Source organism: Balaenoptera physalus (genome assembly GCF_965194825.1).
Source record: "Balaenoptera physalus genome assembly, chromosome: 4".
Taxonomy (NCBI): Eukaryota; Metazoa; Chordata; class Mammalia; order Artiodactyla; family Balaenopteridae; genus Balaenoptera; species Balaenoptera physalus.
Window position 1 is genome coordinate 133,293,228 of NC_138891.1, and position 27,975 is coordinate 133,321,202.

Below are 27,975 nucleotides of genomic sequence, written 5' to 3' on the forward strand. Positions count from 1 at the left end.
GTGGTATATGGGAACCCTTTCTACTATCTTTGCAATGTTTATGTAATTCTAAAGCTGTTCTAAAATAAAAAGTTTATTTTAAAAAAAGAAAAGAAAAAACAAGGAGGAGGTAAGAAGGGACATAGTGGCAGGAAGTGGTTAAGCGAGTTTCTAAGGACCAACGACATTTGCAATGGAGTTTAGGTCCCTGGGATGTAGAGGGACTCAAGAGTGTCAAAGAAACCATGGATGCGGCTCAGACGCAGACCCTGTGACTGTTGGTTCTGTCACTTTGCCATCTGCTGTCCTGCCTGTTACCCGCCACCAATGGTCATCAAGGACCCAGATCTGGTAGGTCAAAGTCCTCTATGCAAACAGGAGAGTGCTGTTACCAACGCACATTTCTCTCTGGCAAGGACATTTACCATACATATCCCTTTTGATCTAATAAGTAAATTCGGCCAGCACTGATTATTCAAGATAACCGTGGGTGGTGGGAGATGCGGAGTTTGTGTGATTCTCACCAACATCTGGATTCATTTTCACATGCCTCAATCCTTCTCTGGAAGAAGTGACAAAATCAGCTATCAACTCGCCTCAAAAATGAAAAAAGATGAGTTGCCCCTCTGTAAGACAGGTAAAGATCAGCTACACAGGTATCCTCTCTAGGTCATAAGAGAAAGACTTCAGAACAGAAAGGAGAAATTAATTCCAGGCATCTTGTAATTCCCAGAGCTCTGGAACAGGAAGGAACCTTGCAAAACCATCCCCTTGGTGAATGCATGGAGATGTTGAGGCTCAGAAAGCCACAAGTCTGGCAGGTGGTAGATTGGAGGTTGGAGCCCATGCCTCCAACGACCTTTTCCACTCTGACAAGATGGCCCCATGGCTCAGCCGCAGGGAGCACCTGACTGGATCCTGTCTCAATAGTCAACTCCATGCCTTCCCCTCTGTTTTTCAACAGTGCCCCTTCTAGGTTTTCCCAGCACAACTGAGTGACTGTGCATCTATATGCCTTGACTTTCCCGGCAAAGAGCTCAGACTCAAAAGTGGACGGAAGGAGAAAGAGGAGATGAAAAAGAAGATGAGGGAAACAGAGGCAGAGACTGGACAGGCATGTCTCTTAACAGTCTACTACATCCCCACAAACCATGAACTCCTACAGAATGCCTTGATGTCTCTACTGAAACTAACAGTTAAGGTCTCAATAGACACTCACCTCTTTGTCAGACTTGAACATGTGCTCATGCCAACTGACACTGCAACCTTGCAATGGCCCAGGCTGCGTGTATTCAACTCTGGGATGACCATTAAACCGAGCAAAGGAGTGATTACTCCAGGTAAGAGGTCTGCTGGCCCCAGCTGAGCTGGCACACTTTGGGAGTGTAACCACTGGAGAATGCTCCCGATCTGTGATCCAAGCCAGCGCCACCTTGTCTCCACAGCGGTTAAGCAGGCTAAGTGGTGCACAGCCTCCCACTGACATGTGACCCGGCCTGTCCAGAAACAGATGGTGGCTGCCCAGCTCCGGCCTCTATTTGGCCATGAAGCTTGGGATGTGCCAAATACCCAGAAACCCTTGCTCCAGCATCGTGGGAAATGATATCCACCCAGCCAGAGGCACTACTCAACACCTGAAGAGTCAACGGGACTCCACACCCCCTACACCTTGAGTGTGGGAGACACTCCTCTACAGCAGGGCTCCAGATGCCTAAGTGCCACACGAGAATCCCACGTTTATAGGTCTCAGAATCTCTAGAACAAACCAAAGACAGGTACACTGATGTAGAGGCACTAGGTTCACACACTGAAAGACCGCTCCAAGGCTGCATCCTAAATGCCCATCCTTCTCAAATGGCGAGATGCATACCACTGTGATACGGTTTCCAATAGCTCAGAAGAAAGACAGCATCATTGTGATGCAAACATTCCCGGTGCATCTTTCCGAAGGGCTCCTCCTCCTACCGACCTCCATCTCAAGGACACTTCACACCTGAGAAACCGGATTCTCCCCACACTTAAAAGCCCCTGTCAACCACCCGACTCTTCCAACAGCAAGATATCCAGATGATCAACCCCAGGGAAAATTCCCACGGGAGCCCAGGAGTCTTTATCGCAAATGCAAGGTATGTTCCTTCTTATCTAGTTAGACGTCTTAGCATACGATCAGTCCTAGAACATTTAACCAAATACCGAAATTTAAAGCAAATGTCAGAGGAGATGAAGGGAAATGGTAAGACCCTAGCTAGACAGAGAAACAACTCCCACCGTGGTACATGATCCAGCCAAAAATTTCCTAAAAATAGCTCAAAATAAACTCCCCATGTCAGAACCACCCCACTGAAGAGGCTTCCAATTATAAACAACATTCATGGAATACAGAGGCTCTTAAATCCTGTTCTCCCTGGACAAGTCCTCCCAAGCCAGATTCTTCGAGCACTCACCGATTTCCATTCCACTGGCAGTTTCCCAGCACGAATGCATGCACTTTCCCATTGGACGCACTAGTGGCCAGCTGTTGCCCAAAACGTTCGCCAGCTGCCAGGCAAGAGTTTTCTTTGTCATTTTAGCCAGGCAGCAAATGCTTAAATGAGCTCTGGTACTCAAGTGGAGGCAGCAAGAGGTAAATTCAAAGCCTGTTTTCACTGCCTTGAAAACTGGAGGGTCACCCTGCATGAACATAGGCTAAAGACACGTTGTGGCAAAGGCTCAAGTTGTTTCCACCGGGGAATTCAGAAAGACTCTGAGGGACCGGTTTGCTGTGCTAAAGATTTGTGAACACAGTTTTGAAGAGCTAATTAGCCACAAAGTTCAAGGGCCCTGGGACAAGTCAGGGCCCAGGAGGATCAACTGGCAACTTGTAGTTACAAGTCGAATGCAATTAGAAACTGTTATGTTGGTCACTTTGTTTAATTTTCCTGATGAATCCAGCTTTGCTTCAATACACCTGTATAGAGAAGGTAAATACAGCACAGAAGAGTTCACAGAATTCCAATGGGGGGTAGGAGATTGGTTTTTTTTTGGCCATGCCACGAGGCATGCGGGATCTTAATTCCCCAACCAGGGATAGAACCCGCGCCCCCTGCAGTGGAAGTATGGATTCTTAACCACTGGGCCACCAGGGAAGTCCCTGGGGGAGGAGATTTTGACCTGCAGAAGCCTTGAATTAGAACAACTTCTGCCTCATTAAATTCTAAAATATTTCCCCTCTTATCATCATCTTATCATCTTCTTCTTATCCCCAAAATCTAAGGACTCCCCTCCGCCACACATGCACACACATAAGCACTGTCTTTGGTTTCCAACATTCTCTCCTTGGTACGCTCAGTACTATACTATACTATACTCTTAGTATACCCTCCCTTGGTAATCTCAATACAGCAAATGTCATGTCTGGGCAAGTTATTTTGAACCAATCCATGCCTCAGTTTCCTCACCTGTATAATGGGAATAGCAACAATATTTACTTTGTAAGACACTTTGTAAGATGTGAGATTGAGGTAACACAAGTTTCTAGAACGGTGCCCAGCACACAGTACCTGCACAAGAGTGTTAACTCCAATTACTGACATGTCCATCCTCAGCCTTACTTAACATCTCAGCCCAAGGAGAGAAGACACTGCCTGACCTCACTTACTAGCTTCCTGCACTAACATGAAAGAATGGGCGTTGCGGAGGAACTTGGGAAAAACAAGGTCTCATGGGAAAAATACACAGGCCCACCAAGGCTGGTGCGAGCCAATGTAATCCCCCTGAATTATTTTCACATTCGCAAAACTGCACAATAAACTAAGAAAATGATGTTTCCTATGCTGTAACTGCTAGGCTCTGCTACTAATAATTGCCATTCTTGATTTACAGAAATATTGCAGTATCCATTTGTCATCACTGTAAGGTTTTTTTCTTTCCTCTCTCTGCACAGATAGCCAGTGCCATTTTGAATTTTTGATTCTGAAGTTTGTAAATTGTACCTCTTGGCCTGCCACTCTTAGCCTCTTTACATGTGTCCCAGGTCCCTTTGAGACATTTCTAAAACCCTGTTTCTATTTCCTTCTTCTCCCTTTCCTAAGGCAAAATCTCCATGCCCTTTAAAGTTTCCAGCACTCAGTCCCATCCTCTCTAATGATTCACAACGGAGTGACTCAAAATTTCTCTCAATTACAACTGCTGAAGTTCTTACTGCTGTCCAAAAGAGTCTCATAATTTAAGTTGGCAAATGCTTGAAATGTTGCTTCAGATAACTCCAGATTGGAGACAGCTCTATGTCTAAGTCAATGAATCACCTCTCTCCTTTCACCTGTTTTTCTATGTGCATGTCTCAAACCCTGTCATCACCCTTCCCCTCCTCACCACCTCAGGATATATCACATCCCTAGTCCCTTTTCTTCTTTTCCTAGTGCCACATCCCTGGTTCAGCCACAGACTCTCTGTTCTAACTACCTTCCTCCCATCAATCCATCCTGCGTGCCATGGCTGGGTAAGTCTCCCAGGAGCAAGGTGAGGGCTCCCGAGGCTGTCCATCCAGGGTCTTCACCAACGTCCAGCCTTAGCACTGGACCTTTAGATGCACCCAGCCACCAGTGAAACTGGAGAACTCATGCCGGCGTATGCTCCCAACTTTTCTTGCTTCCAGGAATTCCAGGAATGCTGATCCTTCAAGGTTCAGCTCAAAGTCCCTCTTCCCACGGCTGGAAGCCTTCTCTTTCCCTCCTCCAATCCCCGTGCAGCTTCTCTGCACCATCCCTTCCCCCACCCCCCGCCCCGCCCCCCAACTCTGCTCCAGCCGCATTGGCCTCTTTGCTCTTCCTCAAAGGCGCAGGGCACACTCCCACCTTCCAAATCAATGGCCAATTCCCATCTCCCTTCCAAATCCCTACCCAAGTCTGCCCATCCCGAGGGGCGGGGCCCATCCCGAGGGGCGGGGCCCAACCCAACCACCTGATTCGGAATTGCCGCGCATTCCCCACTGCCCGCTCTTCCTCACCTTGCTCTCTTTTTCCCATAGCATGTCATGTACTTGTTATGCTAACTCTTTGCTGCAGACACACCTCCACTTCACCCCAGCTAGCTTCGTGAGCTCAGGGATCTCTTTGATGCATCCCAAGCACCAAGAATAGTGCCTGGCATGGCGTAGGCACTTCCAAAAAAAAAAACACACAAACACTGTTGAACAACTTAACTGCTGTTCATCCTCCAACCTCCTCTCCAAACAAGAAAAGCGTTTCTCATGGAACACATTTTAGTTTGATTTAAAGGTCTAGGCATTTCCAGGCTCAACGCACGCTCAACTCCAGTGGAAGTCACAAATGAGCCCCAACTGGAAAGCTTGACTTCGACATCTTCCAGCCATCCGGGTTTATTACGTCTTTTATGGAGACAACCAGAGCTCATTTACACGTTTTTTCTTTCATCTTTTTAAAAGGAGAGAAAGTGAGAAAGACATATTGGGCTGTTTTATGGCCCAAACTAGATATTCTGTCAACAGTAAGTTCAAAGCACACTGGGCCCCAACGCAGAGAGAAAAGCTGGTGGGCGTTTCCTAAGTTCTGCCCTGTGGATCCGTGGAGACGCTCCCAGGGCTGCACAGCAGGCTGTCTGGGAGGGCTCCAAGCTCCCGGTCCCGGCCCTTTATCCTCCTCAGTTATGCTGGGAAACCAGCAATTACACGTTACAGTGGGACACGACTTGCACTGAGGGACACAGAGCCTCCTCTCCTCACGGACTAAACTAAGAATGTGATTTTCAAAGGCTTGGACCTCCCCAACCTATATTAGCATAAATAAATAGCTCTCCAAGTGAGGACCAGGGGTCCTTAAATAATTTCCGGGGGTCCCTAAGGTCCTCCCTTTACCAACTATCTGTTCGAAGCCAGGTTTTCCTCATATAGTCCAACCAAAACAGCATGTCACAAGAGAGTGAATGCAGAAGCAGATATGAGACTCTAGTGTCTTCTGATAAGCCAGAAACTGTAGAGATTTGCAAAAATACAAAACAATGCCCTTCTTCTGGCTTTTTTTTTTTTTAATTTTAGAAAATAAAATTTTAAAAATAAAGTTATTTATGTGAACATGTAATGGTTTATTGCTGCTATTTTAAGATGAATTAACAAGTAGTTTTTTACATTTCTGTTTCAATTTCTAATGTGATAAATATTTATAGGTATAACCCACACGAACAGAAGCCCTTTGGCGTCTGTAACACTTTTTAAGAGTATAAAGGAGTCTGAGAACTGCGGATATAAGCCATCTCTCAGCTACCTACTCACCCTCCCACTCCTCAAAAGAAGATCTTGGCAAAGAAGAGGGATATTCTTGCTGAAATGGACGGGCTGTTTTTCAAAATAAATATCTCATTGCCTAACTTACATGGCAGAAAAAGAAAAATCAAAAGGAAGGCAAAAAAGAAGCATCAAGCAGGAGCAGCGAAAGAAGAGAGGGTTTTTTTTAAATGGACTTTATATGAAAATATTTTGTTTCACGAAGAATTAACCTAAGGTTCTTCAAATGTATGATACCAAGGGGGAAAGGAGTGGGGTGGGAGGAATTGGGAGATTGGGATTGATACACATACACTATTGATACTATGTATAAAATAGACAACTAATGAGAACATATTGTATAGCACAAGGAGCTCTACTTAATGCACTGTGGTGACCTGAATGGGCAGGAAGTCCAAAAGGGAGGGGAGATCTGTATGTGTATGGCTGATTCATTTTGCTGTACAGTAGAAACTGACACAGCATTGTAAAGCAACTATACTCCAATAACAATTAATTAAAAAAAAGAATTAACCTGAGGTTCTTAACCAGAAGCTTCTCGATGGACATTGGAGGACCCATGGATCCCCTGAAATGATATGCAAAAGGGTGGTCTCTGTGTTGATCCCAAAAGATCCAAGTTTTTCATCTGATTCGCAAAGGAATCTGTGACCAAAGGTTAGGAATCTCTTGGATGCTGATGTCAGTTCTCAGCTCAGGGAACATATTTATCCCTGAACCATTTAAACTAAGTGTAAAACAAAATAAAATTTTAAAAATCAACACAACTTTTATAGGAACTCAAGATCTTCTTCTGATCATGCTGCACCCTTTATCTTGCTGAAATCACCAATCCTATTAACTTGCTTATCCAAGCAAGAAAGTCATCAGGGACAGAGCCTTCTAAAGTCATCTTTGGCATTTCTCCAAAAAAGACATACAGATGGCCAACAGGCACATGAAAAGATGCACAACATCGCTAAGTATTAGAGAAATGCAAATCAAAACTGCGATGAGGTACCACCTCACACCAGTCAGAATGGCCATCATTAAAATGTCTACAAGTAACGAATGCTGGAGAGGGTGTGGCGAAAAGGGAACGCTAATACACAGTTGGTGGGAATGTAAGTTGGTGCAGCCACTGTGGAAAACAGTATGAAAGTTCCTCAAAAAACTAAAAATAGAGCTACCATATGATCCAGCAATCCCACTCCTGGGCATATATATGGAGACAAAACTATAATTCAAAAAGATACATGCACCCTTATGTTCATAGCAGCACTATTCACAATAGCCAAGATATGGAAACAACCTAAATGTCCATTGACAGATGAATGGATAAAGAAGATGTGGTACATATATACAATGGAATATCACTCAGCCATAAAAGAATAATAATAATAATGCCATTTGCAGCAACATAGATGGAACTAGAGATTATCATACTAAGTGAAGTAAGTCAGACAAAGACAATACCATATGATATCACTTATATGTGGAATCTAAAATATGACACAAATGAACTTATCTACGAAACAGAAATAGACTCAGACGTAGAGAACAGACTTGTTGCCAAGGGGAAGGTGGGGGGAAGGTGGGGGGGAGATGGAGTGGGAGCTTGGGCTTAGGAGATGCAAATTATTATATATAGAATCAATAAACAACAAGGTCCTACTGTATAGCACAGGGAACTATATTCGATATCCTGTGATAAACCGTAATGGAAAAGAACATGAAAAAGAATGTATATATATGTATAACTGAATCAGTTTGCTGTACAGCAGCAGAAGTTAACACAACATTGTAAATTAACTATACTTCAATTAAAAAAATACAAATAAAAAATAAAGTCGCCTTTGGTCATCTCTCTGAGGGACCGTTGTTTTGGGCCACGGTAGTGGACAGTTACTATTTTCTTTTCAGCTCACCACCCTGTTTGGCTTCTGTACCAGAATTGGGGGTTTTGATTTTAAAATCTGAGGGCACGTGAGCTGAAACCTGTTTGAACGTGGGGAGCCAGTGTGGTGTGAGTTTGCTTCTGAACAAAGGACCCTGGTCTGTGGGTCAGAAGACCTGGACTTTAATCCAGTCGTGAGACCCTGTCACCTAATCGCCTTAGGTTGACTTCCTCCCCTGAAAAGTGATGGGTGAGTTGGCAACTCACAATCAGGCTGAAATGAACCCCCGCAGAGGTGGTCAGGGGCCAGGAGCTCTGTCTTCTGTCGATCCCACTCCATAAACCACAGCGTGAAGAGGGTGTCAGAAACTGGACCAGCACACAAACCTAATCACCAGCGCCACATCCCCACGAGGAGCTCTGAGGGGGCCCCCCTGCTCCCTCCCAAGGTGGCGGCCCCCTGAGACATCCTCAGCACAGCTGCTCACATTCTTCCATCTCCCAAGTGGATGAATGAAGCCCTCCTCAGGAGTTATGCAGGGCCGCTCCAAGCCAAAGCTTCCCTTTCAAACACAGAACCTGGTTCAAAGACACTCCATCGAATGGCAGTTTCCTCTCTCCACCTCACCCGCTGATAGTCTTAGAAACACAGGAGAGCTGAACTCTACACAGTTAAACCAAACTTTACCATCATAACTAATAACCATCATTTACGGAGCATCTAATACATGCAAGATATCGTGCCAGGAGTTTTACATTCATTCCCGTGTGGAACCCTCATTCAAGAGGCACTGAGATCCTTCTAGGTTACACAGCCAACAGGTAACGGGGTTCCAACTTAAAAGCTCAGACCTGCTGGACTCCAGAACCTCTTCTTTGCCTGACACCAGGCTGCCCTTTCCTCTGTCCGTCAACCATGGGAACACTGAGAGTAAAAGTTCAGGCCAAAATACCAATGAGGCATTCATTGTATCAAGGGGCAAGCTACTTGGGATTTTACAGAAGTCAGTACAAATAAACTCTGCTTTCAAGAGTCTGGGTAAGTCCTCCCAACAAATGAGTAGCAGACTGACTCACAAGATAAAACTTTTATGCAGGAGGTACACGACACATACTCAAGTATGCTGAATTGGACAAATATAATTTCTCAGCACTTACTGTGTGGCAGACACAGTTTTTGATCATTTTCAAATAAAAAGATGTTGTTCATGTTAGTTCAGATAAAACATATTGTCTCTCAGGCTCAGAGGCCATGACCTTGGCCAAATGCCTGCCAGGAGCTCTTTTCTGGGGAGTAAAACTGCTGACAGGCCTATTACAGATTCAATCACATCACCAGGGCAGATGAGGAGGCTTTAATATCTACGATCCAAACTTGCTGGACAGGGCCCCTGGGTCAGAAACTTTTACCAACAAAAAAAAAGAAAAAAAAGAATTCTTTTCAAGGAAGCCTCCACACCCACTGCCTCTTAAAATACACTGTTTGGAACATAGTGGGTTCTCAAGAAATTGCGCTGGACGAACACGCCAAACTTAGACTAGGAAGTGTGGGTGGAGGGATAGTGCTGTGCATAATTCTGGGGTTTGTTTCAAGTCATTAAAGATCCTTACTCAACACGCAAAGTCGATACAAAAATAAGACTTCCGTTCACTTTATACACTCTGCAAAAGGCTTCCATGCATGGAATCCCACTTGGTTCTCCTAATGGCCCTGTCAGAGGTTGGTGTCCCTCACCCTGGTCAGAGAAGGAGCCAGTGATGGAGTGACTTGCCCAAGGTCACCGTTTAGTAAGGAGTGAGCCGGGATGCAAACGTACTTCTTAGGATTCCTAGTCCGTTGCACTTTGCGTTACATTAAGCTACCACAGTGCTTTATGAGACACCACATTGAGATGATCTCACTTTCATATATTAACAATTCTAGAAGGCGACAAGCCAAAGAACGGAAATGTCGTACAACAATTACACATGAGAGCTTTCAGTGATACCAGCTCTGACCCTCTTCTGGGGGTGGCCATGACTCAAAGGCTCACAGCCCCATCTGTGGGGATTGGGGGGAAGCAGAGGTCCAACTGTCCCCCAGTGTTGGAGACCTGGAGATAGGGAGCCAGAATACCACCTGGCACCCCGTCAAATCTTACACAGAATGTGCGCTAACTTAGCATTGTTCCAGGTAAAAGTGACAGTCACAGGTGAGGTTCCTTTTAACTGCTGAGGGCCAGGAGACCATTTCTTCCAATCAGCTCTGCAATGCCAATCTGGCGATGTCTTCAGGACAGAGCCTGCAGTGCCTTTCAGGTGACCCTTTAATAGGGCACCTATCTCACCTGCGTCCCAACCTGTCAAATTGCAAGTGTAGGAAGAGCCCGGCCAGGGTAGGCAGAGGGACCACAGTGGGGTAATTCAGTCGTTTCTATCATTATAATCTCGTTTCAGAAGAGAGATGGATAAAAATTCAAGGAGTGCATCTAGATGCAACATTCACACTCACCTTCTCAAACCTCAGAATCAGCCTTTTTAATAATTTTGTTTCTAACACAAAGTTTGATATAAACACAAAACTACCTTGAGTCCTCAACTCATTCAACACTAATAATAATGAAAATTACAACAAATTACAGATTGTCCCTTATGGGTAGCTTCTAAAGTACCAAGCGCTGGCCTTCACATTCCATTTTCTCAGAAACTTTATTATTATTCCCATTTGACAGATGAAGAAATTAAGGCTTCCAGAGACTTAAAAATTGTGCCCAAAGTTACTCAGGTAAGAAGAGGTGGAGCCAGGATACCTGGCTTGGACACCATCAGCAAAACTTGTCCTTCAGTGGATGAATGGGGGGCGGTGGGGGGAGTGTTATATACATACGGTGGAATATTATTCAGCCTTAAAAAGGAAGGAGCTTCTGACACACGCTACAACGTGTGAACCTTGAGGATATCAACCTAAGTGAAATAAGCCTGTCACAAAAAGACAAATACGACATGATTCCACTCTTACAAGGTCTCTAGAGCCAAATTCACTGAGACAGAAAGTAGAACGGTGGTTGCCAGGGGCCAGGGAAAGGGGGAAACAGAGAACTATTGTTTAATGGGGACAGAATTTCAGTTCTACAAGATGAAAAGAGTTCTGAAGATGAAGGGTACACAACAGTGTGAATGTACTTAATACCCCTCAACCATACACTTAAAAATGTCAAGACGGTAAATGTTATGTGTACTTTTACCACAATTTAAAATATTTTTTAAAAAAGAAGAGGAAAAGGTCAAACACAGACTCCTTTTACCTATATCAACCCAGAGGAATATATACTAAATTTCAATTATTCTAATACAGAAATCTACAGTGGTAAAAAAAAAAAACAAAAAAAAAACAACTGTATCCCCAGATGACTTGTATACGGGGATTTAAAATTCCAAAATAAAATTAGAAACCTGAGATTTTGAATACTTAAAAACAAAACAAAACAAAACAAAACAAACTTGCTCTTGGGCAGGAACACAGACAATCTAGTGCCAGTTTCCTTTGCCCTCCTCCCCAGGTTCCCCACCATCTGCCCATTATATTTAGACACCCTTCCCAAGAGAACTGAGCCTCAAAATAACCCTCTAAATAACTTTGACTTGCACCGAAGCAAGACCAGAAGGTGAGCACCATCGGCTGCTGGCCAGGTCAGAACACACCTGCTGTTTTCCAGCTGACCTCAGTGGTATTCGCTGGTCACCCTGGTGGCCAATACACCTTTCAAGGCAAATGGGCCCAATCTGGATTCCGGATCTGAAGTACCACCTGCAAGCTACCAACCCATCCTCAACACAAGCCAGGACTCCCAGAACTCCACTACAGGGAACTGCAGGACCAGAAAAGGACGGAGACATGCAGGATTACTTGACACGTTATTATCTCCACGTTAATTATCATTACTAATTAAGGTAACGGGTCTTCCTTTCGTAAGTAAGATATGTTTTAAATCTTTGAAAAATGTTTTCACACCCACTCTTTCATGCCCTGGACCCCGAAGCAGGTGAGTCGAGCATCTTTACCCCACTAGTTCAGAAGAGCAATTAGAAGTCAGGGTTTGCCCAAGGTCAGAAACTAGTTGGCTGCAGCGTAGAACTGGAAGCCACCCATGTTATTCCTTCCGCAACACCTCCCTCCAGAGAGAGGGCTGGCCAGCCTTGCAAGGAACAGGAAATGGAAATGGCTCCTGGTAAGGCAGTCAGCCTGCCAACCTCTGAGAGAAGCTGACAAATGACCAGAGCCCGCCCTGAATCAGAAACACCTCCTCCAACGAGCGGCCGACTAACCTCTTCCCACCTGCGGCGCTGAAGAAAGAAGTTCCCAGAGTCCACAGCCCACCATCCCCATCTGTCCACGGATAGAACCACGTTAGGAAGGAAGCTCAGAAGAAGGGAGATGCTGTTGAAGACCTGAATTGGAGAGGCAGCTTCCCAACGTGAACTTATCAGCTTTATTCCCACTCTCATCACATCCCCGACACACATCTACGCTTACTCCTTAATCCCCACCCCCTCACCACAGAACTGCAAGAGGGGCGAAGCAGAAGAGCGCTGAATCTCCAGAGAAACGGCATCGGCTGCAGCACCCGCCAGGGGAACATGGTAAAACCCGGCTAAAAGATGGGAATCGTGTAAGAGCAAAATCATGCACTGAAAGTCATGCATCATTTCCAAAATATTGAAACAGATTCCAGTCACTTTACCTGAGTTGTTTTTGCTCTTCTGCCTTGCATGCTGTTGTTGTGGCTCATTTGTGGGTTGGTGGCACCTTCGGAAAGACAGTGAGATTTCCTACAGGGAAGTGTGTTATAATTACTGTACGGAAGAGCCTCTTCGGCAGCAGCCGGTGGCATCTTATGGTTCGCGAGATCAGGAATATCAGACACCAGATTCCGACAGTAGCCTGCAAATTTGCTCCTCCGCCCCCCGTCTGCCGTCACCCCGGCGGTTTTCTGAGGAGCGTACAAGTCCCCCAGTGAATTGGCACGTTGACAGGTACTGAGCTGCCGCGGACTCGCCGGGGCTTCCATCCCCCGAGTCTCCTCGCAGTCTTTCTCTTCGGCAGAACCCAAGATCTCTTCGTTGCTTGTTAAATGTTCTTGGCTCAGATCAGAGAGTGAGAATTCCAGGCTGTCCTCCCGCCAGATGTCTGCAGATTTGGAGCGTTTCTTCTTAAAGCTCGCCGTCTCCGTGAAAGTGGGCCCATCGGATGTATAGGGATGCTGCCTCCTGCCTCCCCCCGCCAAGTACGTAGCATCATCCCCGTAAAGCCTGCTCTCCTCTGAGTCTGGCATGCTCTGCACAGAGGCTGCTGCGAGGACCATGCCGCCGCCTACGCTGGGGCTGACGGAAGAATCCGTGTAAGACACGGGTCTCAAGCCCACATCCACTCGGTCCACCCAGATGGGGCTCCCGAAGTCCTCCAGGGTGCCTTCTTGGGAGAAGGGCTCCAAGCCATTTTCGGCCAGGGACTGGGGGATACTGGGAGTGCTGCTGGATCGGGTGGTCACTTCGGAGGTCCTGTGGATCACCTTACCCGAGGAGGCGTGCCTGGTCCGCCGCGCCTTGTGCGACAGGCGCAGGGAGCGCGACGTGTGTTTGCGCCCCAGGCTCGCATGCTTTTCTCCATAAAACTCATGCACTACATTTTGACTTTCTGCGTTTCCCATGGTTTTATGGTCTGTAGCAAAGAAAAAAAAAAAAAAAAAAGGAGGGAATCATTGAGTCATCCAATGGGTATAGGCAGTTAACAGGAGGAGTTCAGCACACAGGGAGGGCAGCCAGCTTGGCAGATAATGGCGCACCTATATGCACCTGGCAGGTACTTGGACTCTTACGTGGTAGCAGCTGAGAACTAACATCATGTACTGAGATTACTCCTGCGGAGATATGAAATAAGAACATAAATAAGATCATTAGAGAATTACACTTGTCTCTGCCCGGAGGGTAGCTGCCCACCGGGCACAGCACAGGGTTGCTTTCATAGAGCTGGCAACTGTCGTCTTCTTCTACTTAAACTCTACAGGTGTATATTTAAAGCTCTCTGCCTATCCATAAACTAAAAACTCTAAAAAGTACAAAGCAAGGTGTCTGCCAAACGAGTAACTTTCTGTTTGAAATTACACATTGCAAAAAACCAAGCAAAACTCATAGGTGCATTGGATAACCTCCCTCTCTCCCAATGGTTTTCTGTTTCATTCTGACTCCATCTACACTTCAAAATCAATCAAAAATGGAAAAGCTCAAGATGTAAGTCCAATCAACTCTTCCTAATAAATCAAAGTCAAGAAGGAAAAGGGTTTTTACCTTAATTCCACAGCATTCTGAAAACCTTGATTGGGAGGTTCGGGTAGGGGGTGTGAAGTGGGATAGGGATAGGGAGATGGGCAAAATGAAATAGGAACCCCACTCTCTGCTAAGCAGCAAACTAATGGGTTTACTTCTGGGAGCAAATCCAACCTGAGAACATTAATCTGGTACAGAGTGCCCTGCAAACAGAAATCCACATGATGAAATCACTAAATATCATTCAGCCTTTTGGGGCTACCCAGGTTAATTCAACTCCTTCCTTAACATTTTTCCAGTCTCTCTCATTGGTCTGAGGACTGTTACCCAGAGTGGAAAACAGAAAAATCCTCAAAGTTCGACAAGTGTGACTCTATTTATAGCCTTATTCTCCTTGCTCAGCAATGAGGTTTCTCTAGACCAGTTAAGTTGTATACACTTAAGATACACACATGAAAATGGCCAGAAAGGAAAGAAGAAAAATAGAGTAGCTGGGCACTTCCCTGAGCTGATTCTTTCAATCATCTACATAGTCGTTCATTCAGAAAATATATCCTGAGCACCTACCACATTCTAGAAGCCAGAGATACAGCAGACAACAAAAGACACACATTCCCCATGCTCATGAAACTTACATTCTAGCCAGGGAAGGGATATAATAAACAAAAAAGTGAAAGGTACCAGAGGAAAGAAAACAGGAACAAATTTATTGTAACCATTACAGTTTGAAACACCCTGAAACATAATATACATTCACATTGATCCAGAACCACTCTATAATCCCACTGTTCAGTCTCAAAGGTTGCTTAAACTCCTATAAGCACATCTTTACTGAAATGAAATTTGTGGCAACAGGAAGGGAAAAACCTCCATTGAATGTTCCGATGAGTTCAGAAGTAATTCATACAGACACCAGATGTGGAGCTATTCCCATACTGGAATATTCCCTACCAGGTCACACATCATATGATTCTGAGAGTGACGTTTCCAAGAAAGAGAATCTTCCTTTTACTAGTAGCAAGTATACTTCAAAGCAATAAGTTCACACCTCCCTGGCTGACATCTTTAAGAAGCCAAGAAAACACACAGAAACTCAACTTGGTGTAGGGAAAATGAAAAGATGCACTGTCCATGCATAACTTGTGTTATCTACATTCCTAAGAATATCATGTACTACATTTTTGCAAGTAAAATAAATAAGCATCTAAAGTAATGCTAAAGGCCATGACCAATTTCTCAGGGTTCTTGATTTTTTTTTTTAAGTGTACATTAAGATACCTGGATGTGTCTATGTATCTATATGTTTTGCCAATAAGTAATTAAAAGCTTAGAACAGGCGTTAGCCACAGTCCCATTTTAAGAATCACATAGATTTAAAGTTAAAAGAAGGAAAGAATGATGGTGACAGAAACTGAGGTATAGAAAGGCAAAACTGTCACCTCAAATGTGCTAGGAGGTACCCTCCTCTACTGTATACATCAAAAGTTTGCAAATGTAAATTCACAGGCATATTCTCAACAACAAATTTCTGGTTAGGCTTGTTTCTGCCAACAGAAAACCAATCAAGTTAAAAGCCTCAGGAGAAGTTTCCTAAAGGAAATGGCCCCAACCTTCAAGAATTACAGCACTCCCTGCATTGCTCTGACGGGTCTGTTATATTAATAGCATTTTTAGTAGCAAGATTCTTTTCAGCCAGCCAAGGTAGGAAAGAAGCCATTTTTATCTTTAGAACTAGAGTTTAGAGATGAATGCCAAATCTCTTAAATCCTACCGAGAAGAAATTCTCAGGGGATGATCTAAGCAGAGTCAGCAGGAAGTCTGAAGCAACTCAACTTAGCAGAAAAATGTTTCTAGGGACTGCTGAAACACCCCTTCATTTAAAAGCTTTTCCCAAAAGGTCAGTGAGAACCACGAAGGCCCATGTGGGGGACCCTGAAATAACATAAGCATGAAAAATTTAAATTGCTTATTGCATACAACAGACACAATCTCCTCTTTCAGGGACAACCCCTGTCCCACGGGCAACCCCCAGAACACTGGTGAATTGAAAATCCTAACCCTTTTCACACACAAATGTAAAATGCCAGCTACTTTCAGCATCTTCATTTCTCCCTGCTCTCTCTTACTTAACCCTTATCATTTATCTTTATTACAAACAAAAAACTTGGTTTATATTTTACATTTGCATAGGCTTTGTTTGTTCCTGTGAGTCTGGAAGCAACTTTGGGCAGAAAGTGGCTTTCACTTTTTTTGTAGCCTCTAGAGAGACTACAAGTGTTCTACGCGTGATGAGTCAATAAATGTTCATGCATTTTAGTAACAAAAGCAAAAAGTAGTGATCAGTACTTTACCAACATAATCATCACACAGTCACTAGGTAAGAGGGGAAAGATTAAGGGGGAGGAGAACAGGCTGAAATGCAAAAACTGGGCTAGAAATAGAAAAGCAGAGCATCAGAATAAAGGTACTCGATTGCAAGCTGGAAAATGTTACCATTTTTTAACTCATTACTAGTTATTTCCTTATGTAGAATGTTAGTGGCCCCAAACAGCTTGCACTTTCTGGGGGTAGTTAGTGGGAGGGATATTAAGCAGGAAGTAGTACGCAAGACTGTAACATAGGGAACAGTTCTCCGAATTCAAACCTCAAGTCTTACACTTTCTTTCCAGTGGTCTAAGATCTGGCTTCCTGGCCTGCCCCAGGGCCTTTGCTCATGCTCTTTCCTCTGCCTGCAACCCTCCAGTTTTCAGGAATCTACATCTGGCTCACTCTTTCCAGTTTGTTCCGATCTTGACTCAAATATCACCTTCTCAGAAAGGCCTTTCCTGGCATCCCCATCAAAATGACAACCCTCAGAACTCAACATTTCTTATCCTCATTCTTTGATTTTTTTTCCCCCCTCCTTCGCATTTATCATAATTGTAACAAAAAATGTGTTTCACTTACTTACCTTTTTTTTTCTTTTGGAGTATATTTGCTTTACAATGTTGTGTTAGTTTCTGCTGTACAACAAAGTGAATCAGCTATATGTTATATATATATCCCCTCCCTCTTGAGCCTCCCTCCCACCCACCCCCATCCCACCCTTCTAGGTCATCAAAGAGCACCAAGCTGAGAGCTCCCTGTGCTATACAGCAGCTTCCCACTAGCTATCTATTTTACACATGGTAGTGTATATATGTCAATGCTACTCTCTCAGTTCGTCAAACCGTCCCCTTCCCTCTCTGTGACCACAAGTCCATTCTCTTCATCTGCGTGTGGTACATATATACAATGGAATATTACTCAGCCATAAAAAGGAATGAAATTGGGTGACTTGCAGTGATGCGGATGAACCTAGAGTCTGTCATACAGAGTGAAGTAAGTCAGAAAGAGAAAAACAAATATTGTATATTAACACATATATATGGAATCTAGAAAAATGATACTGATGAACCTATCTGCAGGGCAGGAAAAGAGATACTTATCTTTTTTATTCTCTAGCCTTCCCCACTAGAAACTAAGCCTCAGGCGTAGGACGGAAAGTTTGCTTGTCTTGTTTATTGCTGTATCCGCAGTGCCTAGAACACTGCCTGAAAGACAGTAGGTGCTCAGTGGAAAAATACTGAATGAATGAATGAATGACAAAATAAACTTTAATCTAGAATGTAAACATTCAAACTCATACAACTACAACAGAAAATAGATGAGACTGTTAGCACAACGTGAACTAGAGAAAACACACATTGGCCTTAAATATGCCAGCTCTTCTACATCAGAGTGCCTAGACACCACACCGGTTTCCAGTCTGTGTGCTGTTCTCTAGGTCCCTTCCACCTACAGATCAGTACAGGTCCCTCACTCCAGGCCACTGGGTTTGGGATCGCCCTGATCCATGAACTGAGTTGAGGGCTTCAGCTTGCCCTGCTTTACTGTACTCCCCAGACTTCAATTACCTGAGCAGCGAATTAAGGTCTTGCTCCTGTCTCATTTCACTTAATTCCCACAGTCTTCCTCTTTTTGGAGCTATTCCCTCAGAGGTTTAGTTAGGAAAGGGGTTCAGAATCAAGAGGATACCTCTCCTCGTTGTCAGGGTAGACAGTGCAGAACTGCTCAGCCTGAGATGATCCAGAGAAAATGGGGGCAAAGGAGACATAGTGACATGATGGGGAGGGGTCATCTGAAAGTAGAAGATGTCAGAAAATCAAGAGATTCTCAGGGCCAGGGACCAAGGACACTAGAGGGAGTGTGACTTTCCCATTCTTCCCAACACCATGATCTTTCTCTTCAAGTGAGGAGTTAAACTTTTCAAGTACTCATAGAAACTTCCTTTAAATCCCATCAAATTAAATACTACTATATAGCCGATGATGTTAGGTGTGTACCTAGGCTAACTTTGTTGGACTTACAAACAAACTGGACTTAGGAATGCGCTCTCAGAACGGAACACGTTCGTATGTAGGGGGCTTACTGTACTCAGTGAAACAGTTAAAAGGTATCTTAAGGAACTTTATCAATAAGTACAGGCAGCACTATGTACAATAGCCAAGACACAGAAGCAGCCTAAATGTCCATTCACAGATGAATGGATAAAGAAGATGTATCTTTATTTACCTATCTATCTATACACACAAACACACACATACAATATGGAATATTACTCAGCCATAAAAAAGGATGAAATAATGCCACTTGCAGCAACATGAATGGACCTAGAGATTATCATATCATACTAAGTGAAGTAAATCAGACAGAGAAAGACAAATATCATATGATATCGCTTACATGTGGAATCTGAAAAAAAAGACACAAATGAACTTATTTACAAAATAGAAATAGACCCACAGACATAGAAAACAAACTTACAGTTACCAAAAGGGAAAGGGGGGAGGGATAAATTAGGAGTTTGGGATTAACATATACATGCTACTGTATATAAAATAGATAACCAACAAGGACCTACTGTAAAGCACAAGGAACTATACTCAGTATTTTGTCGTAACCTATAACAGAAAAGAATGTGAAAAAGAATAGATATATATATGTATGTATAACTGAATCACTGTGCTATACACCCAAATCTAACACAACATTGTAAATCAACTATACTTCAATGTAAAAAAAAGGAAAAAAAAAGTACAGTCATTAGAATGGTTCATACATACATCTGGTAGGTGGTCCTTTCTCAGGGACAGCTTTTAAAAACTTATTAGCCTACTAAGCCTTATGTGATAAAATGATATAGAAGTATTCACACACACTGAAAAAAATCTCACATTCCTGTCTTTGGTAGTTTACTGCAATTATGTAAGATGCAACCATTAGGGGAAACTAGGTTAAGGGTATACTTATTGTGTACGATTTCTATAATTATTTCAAAATAAAAAGTTAAAGCCTTAACTAACTGGAATATTCTGGTTAAATGAAATTTTTGTTTAAAAGTGAGGATTCTTCAACATGAAATGTTTTTGAATCCTCTTTTTCAACAAATTAGGCAATAAAAAATAAGCATGCATTGAGCATTATCTAGTATAATATTATCAAGAAATACAAAGTAAACACAAAACAATGGTCTATAGTGAGATTAAATAGAGAAGTAGAGTTGATTAACTAGGGATTGGGCTTCTGTCTCTAACACAGTAGTGAACCAAACTGAAATGCTAATATTGGTGCCAGCCAAGATGAAGTAAGACACCACGGCTGATCTTTCTCCCAATGATAAATATTAAAAACTCTGGACCAAAGGAAAAACCAACTACCCGAGGAATTCCAAAGAGTAAGCAAAAGCAGGTGGATTGGGGATGGGAGTCAAAACCTGAAGAAGCCACTCTAACAAAAGTGAGTTTCCCATATTTTTGTTTTTATTACTTTACTCTTCCAGCCTTGCATAGAGGGTGAGCACACAGTCCAGCTGTGGCACAGGCAGCAAAAAACTCCTGAGACACACCCTGTCATTCTAGCCAAAGAAACTAAGAATAATGATCCCTGCAAGTCAAAGAGTGCGAGGGATCTCAGAGAAAAAAAGAGCTGGAGGAAACAAATCATCTAACGCTATGTACATCTACACAAGTCCCAGGCTCACCCCTCAAGTGCACATACCTGGGACTGACCCAAAGCAAGACAGCAAAGGCTTTGAGAACTGAATTATGATATAAACCACAGCCCACCTCCCAGTCTAGCTCCCAAGTGGCACCTGTGTGAAATAAACCTACAGCCTCAGAGCAAAGGCTTTGAAAACTGAACTGACATGAGAGCCACCACCCATAGGAGGTCAGACAGAACTTGCCATCTGAACCTAGCCAGGTTGATTACCTGCTAAAAAAGCAAAAAAAAAAAGAAAATTCAACATTCTCTAGATGATTTTCACAGGACCTAGATTCTCCCAACATAATACTCAAAATGTCCACAATGCATTCCAAAGAACCAGGAAAATCTAACCAGTTCTTAAGGGAAAGGACAGTCAATAGATGCCAACCCCAAGGTGACCCAGAGGTTGGAATTTGCAAACTTTTAAAGCAACTTGTATAACTGTGTTCTCTGAGTTCTCTGAGTAAAGGTAAACACTCTTGAAATAAATGAAAAATGTAATTGCTTGCAACATCTATGCAAGATCACCGTGAACATCAATTATTATACATGAGTGGAGAAGTAGAACACAAATTAAAAAGAAAGGTAAAGCCTGTATGATCCAAGGTATAACATGTAAGCTGAATTTTTCGATCATGCCAATGTGAGGTTTTCTTAGTACTGAATGAGAAAACATTCCAGTTAATAGAAAGCCACCCATGGTCAAAGTCTCTGGGCAGAGAGAACAAAGAAAAATACTCCTGTACTAGTTTTAGTCAGAGGGAAAAATGGGAGAGAAAGAAGAAGACACAAGGGAAACGAGAAATAACCTCATCACCTTGAGATCTAAGGAGGTTATAATAATATTTTTATGGTTTAGGATGTCTAATTCCCTAGATGAGACCAGAAGTTCAAGCAGTACTCCAAACAGACAGCAGAATGCCCCACCCTTTAGCTGAAGAACAGGAATGTTCCACATGATCAAAGCCCAGCCTTGTGGGTCAGCCTGCCAGGGCTTGCCCTGTTCAGGGGTAGATAATCAAAAAGATAATTCTACTATTAGGGTCAAACATCTCTGGAGCAAAACTCTTCTTATTCTCAGCAAGTCAAAACTTACATTTGAGATGCACATACAAGATATTGGCTTTGAGGAGATTAGAAATTTAAGAATGTTACCAATATTTTACTTTCTCTCTCTCCCTCTCCCCGCCACCACACACAAAGGAAGACGGAGGGAGAGGGAGAGGAAAAAAGACAGAGAGAGAGAGAGAGACAGAAAGAATATATAGACGTATAAAATATTTTTAAGTTACTATCCTAGATAGAGTGATTATGGGCAATTTTAATTTTCAAAATTATACTTTGTTTATTGTATTTTCCAAAGTTACTACACTGAACCTGCAATTCATTTTAAGGAAAGAAAAAAAATAAATAAATGCTTTAAGTCCCTAGGTTTCTTGGATAATTGAAGAGAGTAAGGATGGGGGCACCACACTGACAGCTACAATAAAACAGCACCAAACCCAAACTTAAAACAGATGGCTCCAGAAAATTACCTAAGATAAAGAAAATACTATGGAGCTGGAATTTAATCAATCTTTCTCTATGTTCCAATGGCACTTTGCTCGACCTCCTCACATCCTGTCTGTGGCATGGTTATTTGTACACTGACACACTTGTCTTGCTTTGTATGTAGACCCCTCGCATTTTATTATAATCTCCCAATGGCAGGGACCATGCCTTACTTGTTATTACACTGGCCATTTAAATAAATTAAAGTTTTCGTACAGCTCTTCTCAATGGGAATGCTCATCACTCAGATTGCCTATAATAAGGGTATTTCAAAAATATAAAATATTAGAGCCCATTAGTGGGCGCAAGATGACCCAACTTATATTCAAGTCAAAAGTTAACTATTAAAGCAAGGTTTCTCTTGCTGGTAAGGGCATTGTGAAATCCAAGCATAAGGCGTCTAATGATGTATATAAATTATGATTATTATTAATAAAATTTTTCACCCCCTCCCGAGGTATTTAAAAACTTATTAAAATAAACGTAATGATTACCCTTCTATGACTTGAAAACAGACCTCCAAAATTGCAAGAGAAAGGATGAAATGTATTTATTTCAAAGTTAAATTTGAAGCAAAAATCACAGGACAACAGATTGCAAATTTAAAATTAGATTCTAGTGGGAGGGCTTGGTTTCAAGCCTGTTTTTTTCCTACTGGAGGCTGAGCCTGAAGACAGGATAGGGGGGTAGGGGGGAAAGAGCTAAGATTAAACTGAGACAAAGTTCTCAAAGTTTTTGGTAAATCTTTACAAACCCATGAAAAGCGTTTTGCCAAGTCACACACAAATACCCCTAACACAGGAGACTAAACAGGAAAGTTCTGCAACAAATAAAAGATGATCTTTGATTTAGAAAGATTATTATTTTGACTGTATTTATTTTGCTTTTTAAAAGATTATCCAAACTAGAAACAAAATATATCATTGTTTTGAAGTAAGATTTTGAAGCTGGGATTGCCTTTTTTCAAACATAATCCCATCTAAAGATGGCAAAGCTCAGGAATAAATTTAAAAGATCCTGAGGGCAATTCACAGGGGGAAAAAGACAGGTACCTGCTTTTTCTTTTTTCTTTTTTTTTTTTAGTTTTAATGCTAATACTTTTGACTTGTTAGATGGGTGTAACCTTAATCCAAAAAAGTGACTCCGAATTCTTTTTTCCCACAAGCTACATACAACACAGCAATGCCAATTCTGCTAAAATGTATCTGTCTCACCACCTCTGGGGCGTCATCATTAATTCATGGGGATATACACAGGCTCAAATACACATACACAAACTTACCTTACAAGGCAACAGTGGTTCCCAGCCCAACTTGCCCCAAGAGCACTGTGGCATTTAGATATTGAGATTGGAAATGACGTCAGGATGAACAATGACCGGGGCTGGGAAACGTATCAGCACTGGCCCCACGGGGTGGCCATCACAGTCTCACCTGAGTCTATGAGAACGTCCCCAAAACCTGGAGAGGACAGAAGAAGAGAAAGCAAATGGTTAGCCAGAACACAGGAAACAGGAATTTTCCATCGAGCCCATTTACGTAAAGTCTCCAACATCCATTCTGTGTGAAATACCACCCCCCCCCAAATTGAACAATGCCACATTTAGCTACAGGTATAAAATAACAGGCATAATCAGATAAATCAATAAACACAAGCATATTTACATTCACGGTAATAAACAGCCTGACAAACTCAGTTATTTTATCATTTTAACCGTTAATCTTTAAGGATGAAGGTATCGCATAACAGAAACAGGTTACTGGGAAATGGTGTCCACGGTTCCCTCTTCATGTTTAAAAAGTCTCAACAGAGATGAATGAAAGGAAACAAGGGCATCTCAGTTATTCTCCAAGCAGAGCTATATTTACCAGAGAAGTTGAAGAAAATGCTAAAAGACAGTTAAACAAAAGACCAAATTCAGTACATAGACCTTCTCATCACATACATGTTTTCAAGATAAGCTCCACAGACAAGCAGTATTAATGGTCTTTTTTTTCTAAAGCCTGCCTTCTGAGGTGAGACTGCAGATACTAAGACAGGAGAAAGCCCCGAGGGCTTCCTTGGGGTGGCTCCCCCTCATCCCTCTCCTACTGACCATTCCTCTGTGGGGCTGCCCACAGTTGGTACCTATTGCTGGTGGCTTCATCAAGGTGGGAACCTGAGGACTTCCCTGGTGGCGCAGTGGTTAAGAATCCGCCTGCCAATGCAGGGGACACGGGTTCGAGCCCTGGACCGGGAAGATCCCACATGCCGCGGAGCAACTAAGCCCACGCACCACAGCAACTGAGCCTGCACTCTAGAGCCCGTGAGCCACAACCACTGAGCCCGTGTGCCACAACTACTGAGCCCACGTGCCACAACTACTGAAGCCCGTGCGCCTAGAGCCTGTTCTCTGCAACAAGAGAAGCCACTGCTATGAGAAGCCCGCGCACCGCAACAAAGATCAGCCCCGCTCGCCGCAACTAGAGAAAGTCCACGGTCAGCAAGGAAGACACAACGCAGCCAAAAATAAAGAAAGAAATAAAGGTGGGAACCCGAGATGACAAACAGTTTGCACAGGACCACGGAGAAAACTGCCTCCTGGTGTAGAAGGCAGCCACACCAAGACAGTAAATAAATAAATATATACATCCGTAGAGAAGAGCACGGTAAGTGAAGTTACAGTTCTATCTTGGAAAACGTGCTATTTCACCGTGAACTTGGTGACTCACGCTTGCCAGGAGAGGGGCAAGAGTTCTCAGCAATACCCCATTCTGACCCTACAATCCACGTCCTTTCCGTAATTCTCCCACTGCTGTCCTGTTCCCTCTCTTTTCCCAGGCATCCTCCTTAAGCTGTTCTCTGCAAAGTTTCACATTTTCAAAGCGGTTCCTGAATTGCTTAGGAACTGGCAGAAATTAATAAGCAACAGCCCATTTATATTGAAATGGACTCATTACAGTGCCAGCTGCCAATAATTTGCAAGGCTGGTTTCTTGCTGGCAAACCGGGCCTGCAGGCGGCTGTCCTCCACCTGCACAACGGAGGCTGATAACGCATTTTTTTATACTTAAAAAAAAAAAAAGTACATATTCTACTACCAGAATTAAAATGCTTCTCTATTATATTCTTCTAACCCCTGAGCAGAAAAACTACATGGGGGAAGAAAGTGAAAGTTACCAGGCATGATTTATAAAACATGCAGGAAAACAAAACTCAAGTTTATTTGGTATAATTTTTTTTCTGATTTTAGTGGGAAAAAAATTTTTACCTGTGAGCCTGACTGTGGAACTGACCCCTGATACTGATGGATGAAGAGACACATAGCTGTTCTTTGCAATCAGCGAATATGCTAAGGTTGCAATGTGTCACCAAGCACTCGGTGTGTATCGAGTACTCACAGTGGGTTAACTCCTCCATGGCCTTGTGAACGTACACCATGGCAACCCAAGAACCACCAGGACTCCAGGTTTTCTTTAAGAGCTGCAAAGAATTCAACTTCAACGGGAGGCAGCTAAGCACCAAACTCGGTGTTGGGAGTTCAAGCCTAGAGTCCCACTACAGGCATCAAGTCAAAACACAGCCTTGCCACTTACTTGCAAGGTGATTTGAGGCAAACTCTAAATATCAATTTATCCCTCTACAAATGGGGATAAGAGTTCCTAAGCCATTCTGTTGATATAAGCATTAAATGAGATCATCTATGTTACATAATTAGCTTAGTGCCTACCCCTTGGTCAGTTCTCAATAAATATCAGCGATTATTTCCACTATTATTCGACATTTGTAAACGATAAGGAGGATGCTACAGAAGGACCACTATTATGGGGGCTTCCTTAAAACATGGTACCTAACTCACTGAAACTGGTCTATCTTCTACGTTGAAACTGGTCGCCTTAAATGTGTTGTGAGACAATAGGGGAATTCATTAATCCAGCTGGAAGATGTGATTGACTCAATTAGCCACAGCTCACGCACACACACAAACCACACTGACAAAATCTGGCAGGACCAGGAGGATGGTCTGCACTACATTAAGATGACCCCTAGTGAAGTGAACAGTAAATGTGCCGAGTTTTACAGTCTCACTCAGATTCATCTCAACCAGTATAGTCAATTTCTGTGTCAGGTGTCAAATAACCAGTTTTCACAGGGAAGTGTGTGAGCTGGAGGAGGGGAAGGAATTACCAAAAGGAATCCCAGACTTCAAATACCTCAAAAATAGACAGGGCTCAGAAGTCTCATCACTCCAACCCGACAGTCTCGTGCGAGATGAAAATATGACAACTGTCAGAAATACGGTGCCCATGGCAGTTAATCCATGGCTTTTCCTACAACGTCTGCCTCACCAGAACTTTCTTTTTCACCTTTAGAAAACAGTCATAAGAGGCATCCTGTCACTTTTAAGTGTTTGCAAGTTCCAGGACGCAAAGTATACAGAGAAAAGGATATTGTACTTGCCCTCAAAATACCTAAGTTTGTATACCAGGCTCTATTACTTACTAACTTATGTGACCTTGGATAAGTAAACTACCCATTCTGAAACTTAGCAGGAAAAATAACGATGTGTAATATTATCTACTTTACTTAACACCTACCTGAAAAGGTTGTTATAAGACAGAAATTAGAGAATCAAAATAAAACACTATAAAGAACTAAAAAAGTATGTTAATTCTTATGCTGTTCATCATGATTTAGTGCCCAAAAGTGTTTCATATTACTGAATTAATGAGAATCAGAAAGTTTCCCCCTTGCCCTGAACCTTAAAGTGGGCTGGGAGTAGTAGTGTTAGATCTAAATCCTGAACAAGTCAGAAATCCTTAATATTTCTTATATGCAATAAGCACCAGAAGAATTTAGATTTTAGTATTCATATTTAGTCCAAAAATCAGCCTTGGGTGAACAGACAGATGGATGAATCTAGGACACTGGAAATTTTTTAATGGTTCAGAAATTAATGTTAAAGAAAATTCATCAGTCGTTTTCTTTACTTATGATTTTAACCATTATTATATTCAATAAAGGACTCAGGGGACTTCCCTCGTGGCAGAGCGGTTGGGAATCCGCCTGCCAATGCAGGGGAAACGGGTTCAATCCCTGGTCTGGGAAGATCCCACATGCCGCTAAGCAACTAAGTCCGTGCGTCACAACTACTGAAGCCCATGCGTCCTAGAGCCTGTGTGCCACAACTACTGAGCCTACGTGCCACAACTACTGAAGCCCGCACACCTAGAGCCCATGCTCTGCAACAAGAGAAGCCACTGCAATGAAAAGCCCGTGCACCGCAACAAAGAGTAGCCCCTGTTCACCACAACTAGCGAAAGCCAGCGTGCAGCAATGAAGACCCAATGCAGCCAAAAAAAAAAGAAAAAAAAGGACTCAGGAGTGACTTCCAAAGATACATTATCTAAAATAGAATAGGAGAAATTATTACTGGAATAATAAAAGGAACCCAAAGGTTAAGACAAAGTGAAGGGGGGCAGAAGCAAGGTAACAATGCAGACCCTGTCAATCTACCCAGCTGGCTCAGTTTGACAGCAAGCTTTTGTAACAGCCAACTCTAATAGGGAAAACAGGGCAGTTGTAAAATTCACAATGTCCTAATCAATTGCTCAGAAGAAGGACAAACGTTCTGGGTACTAAGATCGGACAGGACTTTCCACCAGTGGTCCTTTGAGGCCACTGTGCTACAACGAGCCACGTTTTTTGACCCACAGCCTTTCACACGGGCTCAGTGACAAGTTTCATATGGCTGATTCTTGTCTTCCCAATTGATTAAAGAAAAAAAATCAGAGTTCAGGGACAGGAGGCCTGAAGAGGTATGACCCTGCTGAGTGGTAGAGAGGCTGCTTACCCTCCAGGAAGGTCTCTTTAAATACTTGCTTGCTCTCCAGAGAGTGTTGGGCTGAGGGGTGGTAAAGCACGAGTGAGATGGAGCTCTCTGG

General features: G+C 43.0%; 1 protein-coding gene across 15 annotated transcripts in view; it reads right to left on the reverse strand.

The window, feature by feature from the left end:
• Positions 1-27,975, reverse strand: part of TIAM1 (TIAM Rac1 associated GEF 1) — a 400,429-nt gene that overhangs the window by 120,790 nt on the left and 251,664 nt on the right. For 7 of the 15 annotated variants that reach the window (XM_082459733.1, XM_082459732.1, XM_082459731.1 and 4 more), the window contains 3 exons: positions 23,486-23,512; positions 13,955-14,029; positions 12,854-13,830 (listed from right to left, as the gene is read on the reverse strand). In XM_082459733.1, the coding sequence (XP_082315859.1) occupies positions 12,854-13,830; positions 13,955-14,029; positions 23,486-23,512 (1,079 nt within the window). Of the gene's footprint in view, positions 1-12,853; positions 13,831-13,954; positions 14,030-23,334; positions 23,513-27,884; positions 27,904-27,975 lie in introns of those variants that run through there. The other 8 variants (XM_082459737.1, XM_082459726.1, XM_082459725.1 and 5 more) reach the window with 3 other exon arrangements.